We start from the raw sequence: 11661 nt of genomic DNA on the forward strand, positions 1-11661 counted from the left end.
GATCCCTCAGTGAGACTCCCTGACCATGCACACAGAGATGTTCAGTCCTCTCCCAGAACCTGCAAAGTGTTGACATGATAGAGTCCCATGGGCAAGTGTAAGTGGGGTGGAGACTTCTAAGAAAGACACTGGTTGTAGCAACTTTCTGCAATAGAGCTCATGAAAAATCAAAACAACAGAAAGCATTTATATACTACTTACTATGTGCCAAGCACTTCATGTGCCAAACACTTCCTATGCCAAGCACTCAGTGAATCCACGTAAGAGCCCTGTGAGGTAGGTGCCACTGCCATCCGCGTTACAGATGAAGAAAAGGAGACACAGTGAGGTTGGTAACTTAGCCCACCCGGGGCACTCAGCTGGTAAGACACAGAACTGGAATTTGACTCTAGCCAGGCTGGCTCCACTGTCCTCTTAAGCCCTCCCAGTGATTTCCTCCTACCCCTGGTATTTAATGAAGGCATTGTGTTTTCACAAAGCTATATTTTGTCTTGCATAATTGTTTTTAAAGTCTCAGCAGTATTTTTTGAAATACCCAAGCTAATAGTCTGAGGGTTCTCTCTTAAACAAAAGTAAGCAACGACAACAAAAACTAGCCGCTGCAATATGGATAATAAATAATATCTGTGCCAGAGGTCTTTCAGGAGTGTGCAGAGGATGAAATGAGATGATATGAGAATGCTCTGAAAAGGCCAAAACCATCAAAGTTCTGAAACATTGTTTACCAAAATAGTCTTTTTCCTACATGAGCAGTTCCTTAACAAGTTAATATGAGTTCCTTCTACCTTCCCATTTTCCCTAGAGTATATGGCCAAATTACCCATCTACTACTGTGAGTCTTGATGATGGCCTGGACACTTGAGTCTGTTTGATTTCTCCTTTATCTTCCCAATTCCTTAGCACCATTTGGTTTGGTAACAGACCCTTCTCACTTCTATGCATGACAGTCTCTCTGCATCCCTTGATATTTTACCATGGCAGTTGGCCTATGAAGTTGACCAGTGCCCCTTTCTGTTTGAAGTCAGGTTAAATTCATCATCTGACTTTCACATCAGTCTGTTGCCAGGGGGATTTCTGATGTCACATGTCAGTATTATGATTACCATAATACTTAACAGGCAAAAAGGGATTGGTTGCTAGTGGAAATCCTTGGGTGAAACTCACCCAGCTTTAGTAACCACCCAACTGCAGAGACTTTAGACAACCATGTAAACGAGTAAGTGAGTTAATCATTCAACTGGATTCTATTTGAATTTTTCTTCCATATGGGTGTTCCTTTAAGCAATTGTCTGCTGTCACTTGAAATTGATGAGGGCTCTTTTGGAGGTTATTTTTGGGAAGGTGGTGAAATAACAGACAGCTGTTCTTGGGAGCAAGTGTCATAGGATCTGCCTAAGCTAGCTTCCAGTTTAAAAAATATCTGAGGTGCATCATCCTTTTCTTTCATAACATTAGGTCATTTACTAGTGGCCCTAAAAGTGTCAATTCAGCTTTCCAAACACATAGGAAAGAAGGAAACTTACATTTACCAAGTACCTACTATGTGCCAGAATGTGACTCTGGTCAAAGTATAGCTTTATTGAACAAAGTTCAAAGTCATTACTTAAAATTGGTCCAGATCCTGATATGCTGAGTAATTGTCTCGAAGTCATTTTCACTGCAATATTAAGAAGACTGGAAACATGATAAAAATGAGGTATAATAAATAAAGATCTGATAAATGCATCTGTCTTTTCAGAGTTTTATTAAGTAGGTAGAAGGTCAGTTTTAGGGGATACAGGGATCAACGAAATAAAACTGATTGAACCTGAGGTTTTGCAGATTTGGAAAGCCATATCAAGAATTGCCTGAATCTATATAAATCAATTTGTGTGCCAGAGAATGAATAGCTGACTTTTTTTCAAATGCCAATTCAGCAATTACAAAGCCTGTTGGCAGCTAATTAAAAACTGCCGTCCGTTATGTTCAGAGTTGAATTACAAGTGTGAAAAGACTACTGTCTGCAGTAGCCGAGTGCTCTGCACTCTGTACTCTCATCAAAAGGAGGGTGGGGATAAATAACTTTTATTTAACTCACTAAAAAATCTCTCTCAGCTCTTTCATATTTAATTAACTTATCTTCTAAGAGCTTGTGTCTTACTCAGAGCTCCTAAGCAGTGATCGAAATATCTGTTCATTTTGTGTAGAAGATTTTTTTTACATTAATTGAGTAGAAAAGTTAGAAATAATTGAACCCCAAAGACACTGGGGAAAGTGACACCCTACCAAAGCTTTGCATTGAGGCCACTAAAGCCAGAAGAGATTGATGACAGAAAAACAGCAGAAAATGGTGGGTTTTGCTTTATTGACTCTGCACCTCCACACCTGGGGAGCTGGGGCTGTAAACACTTCTGTGGACTGGTAAAGTTTTAGTTCTCATTTACAAGTCTCGTTTATAACTTAACGTTTTGCTATCTCCAGGATTCCACTGTCAGAAAAGAGACCCAACTTTTGTCACCATGGTGGAGGTGACGTGTCTGAGTGATGACGAATTACAGAATGAACTCAACAAACTTGGATTTTCACCTGGCCCGATACTACGTACGTATGCGGCAATTACTAGAGGCTACTCAACGATTCGGAGAAGGCAATGGCACCCACTCCAGTACTCTTGCCTGGAAAACCCCATGGACGGAGGAGCCTGGTGGGCTGCAGTCCATGGGGTCGCTAAGAGTCGGACACGACTGAGAGACTTCACTTTCACTTTTCACTTTCATGCATTGGAGAGGGAAATGGCAACCCACTCCAGTGTTCTTGCCTGGAGAATCCCAGGGACGGGGGAGCCTGATGGGCTGCCGTCTATGGGGTCGCACAGAGTCGGACACGACTGAAGCGACTTAGCAGCAGCAGCAGCACTCAATGATTCCTTGTGAACTAACTCCAAAGGCTGAAAATTATTTGCAGTGGAAGGAACATATGCGATAAAAAACATTAAAATAGAAATAGGAAAAAATTTTAAAACCCAGAAAACCATATAGGAGGAAGAGACCATAAGTAACCCAGTTCTTATTCACAGATTAGTGAAGAGAAAGTATTGGTATTTTACAATCGTCAGAGTTACTCTTGATTATATCACCCTGGGCTCTTTTTACATTTCTAGAATGTGCCCCATGTTAACTGTTTATGTCCTTGTCCATATTTCCCATAAATAAGATGTACGACTTTGTCAGTCTTGTTCTCCAGTGTCCACGACACCTAACTCTGTGGCCAGTCCGCAGAAGCCCACCTTAAGTGTTGGTGGAAGGTGAGGAGTGAGTCCAGTATGTATGGGGTCCACCTTACTGTAAAAGCCACAATTTCCCAATAATGTAAGAATAAAAATCTAAGTTGTGTAATATTTTGAATCACAGACTGACTTAACTGCTCTCCACATTCTTGTTCAGCTTCCACCAGAAAAGTGTATGAGAAGAAGCTAGTGCAGTTGTTGGTCTCAACTCCGTGTGCACCACCCAAGAAGAATGGACCCGGAGAACTGAACAGAGCTCAGGACGATGACGACAGTGAAGGTACCATCAGAAGCTGACCTGTAGATAGCAGCTGTGCACTTATTCACGCCTTGTACGGTACGGTTTGTGCAGCCTTAAGTGGTATGCCAGGTGACCTGTGAAATATCCCTGTGGCCTGTTTGCACGCAGAGCCGAAAAATAGGCCCCGGGGCTGCAAAAGGAATCTATTAACGCCACATCTACATTCATGCCAATGACTCAGTGGGTGGACTGTTGGAGAAAGGACTGGTCAATTTGCACATTCTGTTGCTAATCAGAGCCAACTCTGTGTTTGATTTCTAAAACCAGAAGTTCCCGCAGGTAATTTCCTAGTCTCCTTTGAGGTCTCAACCTCTGCTTTGCCTCAAGCAATAAATTTGGCAGTTATTTTCTTCAGACTAAATGATGACACGTCCATTCAGATGTATGAACCAAATTGTACCTCCCCAAAGTCCTCCTGTGCCTCCTTGTTTTTCTTGTTCTCACTCACTGTGCTGGCATTCAGTGGATCTAACCTCTTCAGGGGCCTCCCTGGTGGCTCAGAGGGTAAAGCGTCTGCCTGCAGTGAGGGAGATCTGGGTTTGATCCCTGGGTGGGGAAGATCCTCCGAAGAAGGAAATGGCAACCCACTCCAGTACTCTTACCTGGAAAACCCCATGGACAGAGAAGCCTGGTAGGCTACAGGCCATGGAGTGTCAAAGAGTCAGACAAGACTGAGCGACTTCACTTTCAGTTTTCACAACCTCTTCAAACGTCCCAAATATTTTTGACTTAGAGGACTCGTGTAAAATCCTATGCAAGAAAACCTCTGCTGCAGGTCCAACAGCACTTCATGGGGGTGGACCATAACTGGTCTCTTCCAGGCCCCAGGGTGGGTAGGGGGTGGTGAACTCTGGCATCCATGGTTTTTCTTTTCAGGGGCCCCTGCTGCAGGGGACAGTTCTCCTGCAGGAGTGTCTAGTTTAGGCTCTGAGGGCGTGGGCTTTAAGATTCCCACAATTCATTCTGAGGCTTTTTTTGTTCAATAGACATTTATTAGGAGTCCTATGTGAACCACAGTAAAATAAAAGGACCTATCATTCATTGAAGGCCGTTGATGCATTTCTGGCCTAATATACATTATCTCATTTAACCCTCACAATACTTAGGTGAAGTTCAGAGAGGCCAAGTAACTGGCTTAACATATAGCTAGGAAGTTGCCCCAGAAAATCAGGTCCCAATAGAATATGCCATGAAGAGCAAGGCCCATCCATCTTCTTTATCACTACGTGTCCAGGTCCTGGAACAATACTGTGCATACACAGCAGGAAGTCACTCTACACTTTTCTCATAATTTCCATTATGAGGATGAACATATGACATTTTTTTCCATGTCTGACCTACAAAAAATGGCAATTTCATATAATTCAAATTAAGAACTCGACAAACAAATGCCTGGGGCCCCCGAAGAATCCCCTGGAATACCTAGTGTTGGTGGTGGTGCAGACCCTGAGGCTTTCCCTGAGCCCAGCATGACCTCATGGAAATGGCAGCAGAGTTTGGGGACAGACCTCACTGGACTCTGTAGTTAGCATGGGGGTCCTTCAGGACAAATGGCTACTGCAGAGTTTTTCTGGAGGTGGGGTGTGTTCAGAGTCTTGATCCAGATCTGGGGGCCACTGTACCCTGCCAGAGACAATAGCTGAAGGGACCTGACCGGCCCTCTGATGAAATGCAGGGTGAGCCTAGAAGATTCCAGAGAGGAAGGCTTGTATGCTCACTGCTCATGACTGCCCAGGACTGCAGGTCAGAGCTACACAACCAAGCTGTTGTGTTCTCAAGCCAAGCCATCCTGGTTCTCAGCAGGCAGGTTCTCCACAGAGGTGCATTTATGCGAGGTCTAGGAGGGAGCTGGACCTTCGGTTTGCAAGCTCTGCTATTGCTTTACTGTCCACCTAACACTAGCCATCTGCAGGTAATCAGGTCAGAGTAGAAGCTCTGCTTCAGTCCTGCTCTTGAAAAGCAAGAGTCAATGGCCGGTGGGTAGTACAAGCAGAAAACCTGCTTCTCAAGGCCAGGTCTGAATTAGACACTTGAATCTGCCCATTGGAGGAGTTTCATAGACCCTGGTGCCGTTAGAATGCAGGGGTTGTCATGGAATTCACATTCGGCCTTGGCCGTTTCACAGAAGCACGCAGTCCTGGGGTGGGGTTGTGGTGGAGGGGGCAGGGCAGCACCAGATCTGAGGCTGAGCATTAGGTCGTCCAAACAATGAGTAGATTCGGTTTTTCTTGTTCTCACTCACTGTGCTGGCATTCAGTGGATCTAACCTCTTCAGGGGCCTCCCTGGTGGCTCAGAGGGTAAAGCGTCTGCCTGCAGTGAGGGAGATCTGGGTTTGATCCCTGGGTGGGGAAGACCCTCCGAAGAAGGAAATGGCAACCCACTCCAGTACTCTTACCTGGAAAACCCCATGGACAGAGAAGCCTGGTAGGCTACAGGCCATGGAGTGTCAAAGAGTCAGACAAGACTGAGCGACTTCACTTTCAGTTTTCACAACCTCTTCAAACGTCCCAAATATTTTTGACTTAGAGGACTCGTGTAAAATCCTATGCAAGAAAACCTCTGCTGCAGGTCCAACAGCACATAGTTGCTCCAAGTCGATCAAAACAGTTCTCCACCAACTGAAGCCGAGAGTTGATTAACAACCTCATGGCGGTTTCTGCTCATGGTGGTTCCCCTGATTTTAAAGCCTTTTTAGCACAGGCCAGGCCTTCCCTCCCCTGGGTGCTCCTTTGAATACGGGACAAATTCTGCCCTGTCTTGACAATCAGAGATGAATGAGGCTCACAGCCACTTTGAAGGGGCAATGACGAGACCAAAAACACGCCCAGATGAGCAGCCAGCTCTGGCTCTGCAGCGTGTTTCTCTCAGAGGCACACAAAGCCGACCGCAGCCTCCCAGGGAGGAGCCCACAGCGTGATTGTGTGTTCCACAAAGGCCAGTGCAGAATCTGCCCTCAGAAGGTGAAATGAATTTTCTCCCCCTCACAAGAATCTTTTGCCCTGTGATTGAGAGGATTCACTCCTGTCATTGGTGTCTATTCCCTTTGCTAGCTTGTATGTTCTCATGGCCGATTTTCCTTTTGTTTCCCATGATCCAGAGTTTAATGCCACTATCATTTTGAAACGAAATATCACACCCTCATCAGAAAAAAGCAAGGGACCCAAAAATGTATGTACAATTCTAATGCATGAATACTTTTACACATATATTAAATATAGGAAATAGCACTTTTTATGTGTATTAGCAAAGGAAATAGCTAGTCCTCTACACTCAGTTATAATGCTAAAATCCTAGTGTTTTAAAAAGCCCCTGTTAATGCAGGTTTCTGTTTTGTGAAAGTATTTCCACATCCCAGCACAGGGCCCAGAGTAAGTGTCTCCCGCCCCTCCCTGAATAGCCACCCTCGCCCCCTCCAGCGGTCGTCCCTGTCTCTCCTCTGGCCCGCGGTCACACGTACACCCACAGTGAGCGTGGGGTAAGTGTGAGTTCCTGTGCCCTTCTCTCTGTCTCCCGGACGCCAAGGTCTGCCCTCCACCCTCGTCACCGATGAGACAAGCAGCCGGTCGTGTGGGAGTCACAGGTTTGGGCAAGCCCCGCTGGGTTAGCAGCCCTGCCCTTCCACTTGCTGGCCACGGGACTTGAACAGCTCTAGGCCTCCCCGAGTGCAGCTGGATCGCTGTGCTGTGACACAGGGCGACTGGGAAGGGGGAGGCTCTAGCCTCGGACCTGGAGCGCTGTTAGCCCACGTCGTGAACTCCGGGCCATCAACTCGAGAGGCGCTTTCTCAGCCTTCTGAGCGCAGCCTGCTTCCTTAGATTTGGCAGCTCTGTGCTCTCTCGGCTCTTGGGTCTGGCCTCCTCCTGTCCCGAGCTGGATCTTTGTCTGTTGGCCCCTACAGGCACTGGTGCCCGAGTCTCTCTGCTGCTTCTGTCTCACTCCGCGTCTTTTCCCTTTCTGTCTCTTCCCCCCCTGCCTCTCTCTGGGGTGTCTCTACATGGCCTCCACAGAGAACCCTCTCCTAGGCTTGGGTCTGCATATCCAATTGCCTCCTGTCCTGGAGAGCTCCTTCCTTCTCCTTCTCCTCCCCGTCCTTCCTTCCCCATTTCTCACATTCACCCAACAAATGCTTATAATCATGGATATTTCATAGATTAGATAGATGTGTTTATACTCCCCTCTTCGGTTATATCCCAGCAGCTCATTCTCACTCACCCCAACCTCCGTCTGTGACCTCTGCTCATTCTGATGGCTTCACTGCCTTCCCACTGTTCTGGCTCAAAACCTCTGAGTTATCGTGGGATGTCCACAGTCCTCAGCTTCCTACACATACATCATTGCCAAATCCCGTGGATTCGAATTATGAGTTTTGTTTTGTTTTTAATTATCCCTCCTCCTCTCTCCACTGCTGCTATGTTGGTTTGCATTCATCTACTTTTTAAAAAAATTTAAACAATTGCAAAATCTTCCTAACTGGCCTCTTCCTCCAAGTCGGGTTCAAATCTACCAGTAGAGATTAAATCATATTACTAACTTGCCTGGAGGCTTTAGAACAAGATGCAGGCTTATTCTACACCATGAGGAGGCACCAGTGTCTCCAGTTACTTTATCTCCCTCATCATCATCAGCTGCTGCTGCTGCTGCTAAGTCACTTCAGTCATGTCCGACTCTGTGCGACCCCATAGATGGCAACCCACCAGGCTTCCCCGTCCCTGGGATTCTCCAGGCAAGAACACTGGAGTGGGTTGCCATTTCCCTCTCCAATGCATGAAAGTGAAAAGTGAAAGTGAAGTCTCTCAGTCGTGTCTCACTTTTAGTGACCCCATGGACTGCAGCCCGCCAGGCTCCTCCGTCCATGGGATTTTCATCAGACTCAACCGTAGTTGTTTCTGCACCTCGCTCACTTTCTTTCCACAGGCCTTTGCCTCAGCCGTTCTCTTTGCATGGAATTCTTTTCATTGTCCCACCTGCTCCCCGTTTTCCTTCCTGTTAAAATCCTGTGATGACTTAAGGAGCATCTCAAAGGCCAAGGTGCCTGTGTCCCCTTCAGTGGCTGCCACAGGCTCTTGCGCATAGTAGGAGCACAAAGCCCACCTCATCAAATCTACCAAACAGTCTGTTGACAAATGGGTAGGTTTACCAATGTGATCTAGTGTGTAGACTGCTTGCTGAGTTTAAATACCAAGTGAAAAGGAGCCCCCCGTAAACATTCCTGCAGGACACTGTAGCTTCAGCTTCCCACGGAAACATAATTCAAATTTGATGAAGAAGTTCTGATATCTTACACATTTTCTAAAAGGATTTTTAAATTCTTCTAAATGGCTCATTAAAGGAATCCTTTCCATTCAGTAAACCTCATTTCCACAGAAAAAGCCTTTTGTATAGTTCCTGCAAAGACATTTACAGAAAAAATAGCAGCCTGAGTATTTAAAATGCATCAGGTGGGACCAATGCCCTTCATGCTTTGCTTTACGGAAACCCGAAATAAAACACGTCAATATTTTGAATGAGCAATAGAATTTAATAGAAAGTTTGTGATGGCATAAGATGTTCTGATCTGAAGGATTTATATAAGCCATTTTGATTCTTGGAAGGGCCCCAAGACATCTTTTCAACTTTAAGTCTGAAAGTAAATGTAAATAAGCACTTAAATTTCCATGTAAAATGTGGTAGAAAGTGTGTTTATTGAGACACTTGTCGAACACCATAGACTTTAATTACTTAAAAGCAGTGGTCTGTACCTAACAGTCCTCTAAGTACCTGCAAGGGTCGTGTTTACATTTCTCTGAAGCACCAGTGAACACACATTTCCCTCTTATTTTAGAAGATTTCTAGGGGAATACTTTGAGATTTGGATTGTGTCAATATCTGCACACTTTTTAATACTATATGTGTGTGTGTGTTATCAAGCCACATATATGGCCCATTTGATTTGGTGGTTAAGACCACCAACAAAGCCAGGTGGACATTTTTAGTTGAGTTTTTCCATCAGATAGACTCTAGACACAGTTTGTGCTTCCACTGATGGAGGAAGGAGTTGGGCCAATGTGTATAACTCAGGCTCTACGTCCCCTCCTCCCAAAGAGGGAAAAATAGTGTTCGGGTGGAAGTAGGGAGGCAACACAATCTAAGCACCGAGGTTGCATACAGTGGGGTTTGAGTAGGGTGACCATAAAATTTATTATCCCTAACAGGATGCGTTTGAGAATGAAACCAGAAGGGATGCTGAAATAGCAGAAGTAAAAACAGGGCATATGGTCACCCTGGGCCTGGGAGTGGTTCCAAAGGGTGACGTGTTTGTGCATGCACACGTCTTTGGGTGGGGGGGCTGCCGTGTGCAACACCCAGAGGGCAGCTGGCCCTGGAAGGTGTGTGCTCCTGGTCCCATCTGGGGGTCTCCTTATTCTCTTCCCGAAAGAGAGTGCTCTTTTCGGCCAGAATCCCCGTTCATTCTGCTCTCCCAGCCTGGAATGCCTTCTTCTCATCTTGCCGCCTGTCCTGTACCACATTCCACCAGGAGTTTCTCCTCATGTGCTCTGTGGGTCTGGTTCTAGGAATCTGCCTTTTCAATCAACCCCTACTTCCACCCTCTGCCCAGGAGTGTTCCAGGCTGTCACCTTTTGAGGGTGAAAAACTGTATCTGAGTCCTCTGTTTAGCTCAACGCCAGGCATGTGTGGGTTGGGGCAGTTGCTCAGTCCCTGCTGCTGACCTGCAGGGAAGCTTCACCTGCAGTGACCATGATGACCTGGCTCTCTGGCCTCCTCGTCTGTGCCATCTCCTGGGCACACCTTACTGTAGTCTCTCGAGAGACAGTGCTTGGGTCAGAGCAAAGTAATGACCGCGCAGGGGGTCGTGACTACAGAGCTTCCACCAGCTCTCAGCGTGTGAGTTAACGACTACTTATGGTTTTTAACTGTATATAGGGCATATACAGTTATGCACCCTGAATATAGGGTGTTGTGCTAGACCTTCTTTAGGAAGAAAATAGGTGCAAAAGGAGCCATAGTTTCTGTCTTGCAGAAATTTAAGTAGAGCTCCGGAAACAAAGAACACGTATATAAAAAATACGGACTCTACCGCCTGGGTTCATATCCCAGTTCTGCCACTAACTTGGACAAGACACTTGCCTTCTCTGTGTCTTCATTTTTTCATCCGCAAATATGGATGATAATAATCTCAACTTCATATAATTTTGTAAGGATTAAGTTGGAGTGGGTAAAATAGAGAAGTGATGGAGTATAATGAGTTATATAAGTACAAATAAATAATATTCTTATCATTAATATTATATAAAAAGCATGATATTTAATTATCTGTGATACAAAGCAATATACTTAGTGAAAAATAATATAATGGAAACGGAATCTTCAGTATTGAGCTCCCAAGTGCCATAGAATGTGATTTATAGTTGCCTATAGGTGACGTTAGTGGTAAAGAACCCGCCTGCCAATGCAGGAGACTCAGGAGTCGTGGGTTGGATCCCTGGGTCTGCAAGATGCCTTGGAGAAGAACCAGGCAACTCACTCCAGTATTCTTGCCTGGAGAATCCCATGGACAGAGGAGCCTGGCAGGCTCGTCAGTCCATAGGGTTGCAAAGAGCGGGCATGACTGAAGTGACTTATCGCATCACACACAAATGTATTTATACAGTTAAATATACAGATATAATTAAAGATTGCTCTCTGTGAGTGCTGTGTGTTGAATGAGGCAGATCAAACTTTAAAAAAAAATGTTATATGTGCTCTATCAGTACATAGGATTCCTTCTTCTCGATCGTAGATGTAAATCTATCCCTGCCTCTTTAAACATTTTTTGAATAATTTATTTTGAGATAAGTTCAAACTTGGTGAAAGTTGCAAGAATAGTATTCAGTTCAGTCCCTCAGTTGTGTCTGACTCTTTGCGACCCCATGAATCGCAGCACACCAGGCCTCCCTGTCCATCACAACTCCTGGAGGTCACTCAGACTCACGTCCATCGAGTCACGGATGCCATCCAGCCATCTCATCGTCTGTCATCCCCTTCTCCTCCTGCCCCCAATCCCTCCCAGCATCAGAGTCTTTTCCAATGAGTCAACTCTTCACATGAGGTGGCCAA

General features: G+C 45.5%; 1 protein-coding gene across 1 annotated transcript; it reads left to right on the forward strand.

Annotated features, from left to right (window-relative positions):
- Positions 1–1129: 1129 nt before the first annotated feature.
- On the forward strand, positions 1130–4001 carry LEMD1 (LEM domain containing 1). Its single transcript, XM_045165780.1, has 3 exons — positions 1130–1216; positions 2461–2580; positions 3423–4001. Exons 2-3 carry the CDS (start codon positions 2499–2501, stop codon positions 3560–3562), a joined length of 222 nt encoding a protein of 73 aa, XP_045021715.1. The 5' UTR covers positions 1130–1216; positions 2461–2498; the 3' UTR covers positions 3563–4001.
- Positions 4002–11661: the final 7660 nt, after the last annotated feature.

Source organism: Bubalus bubalis, chromosome 5 (assembly GCF_019923935.1).
Source record: "Bubalus bubalis isolate 160015118507 breed Murrah chromosome 5, NDDB_SH_1, whole genome shotgun sequence".
In the NCBI taxonomy this organism is placed as follows: Eukaryota; Metazoa; Chordata; class Mammalia; order Artiodactyla; family Bovidae; genus Bubalus; species Bubalus bubalis.

Coding starts and splice junctions, on each gene's coding strand:
- LEMD1 (XM_045165780.1), top strand. CDS start 2,499: ATGGTGGAGGTGACGTGTCTGAGTGATGACGAATTACAGAATGAACTC. Junction 2,581..3,422: donor TTCACCTGGCCCGATACTAC/GTACGTATGCGG, acceptor ATTCTTGTTCAG/CTTCCACCAGAAAAGTGTAT.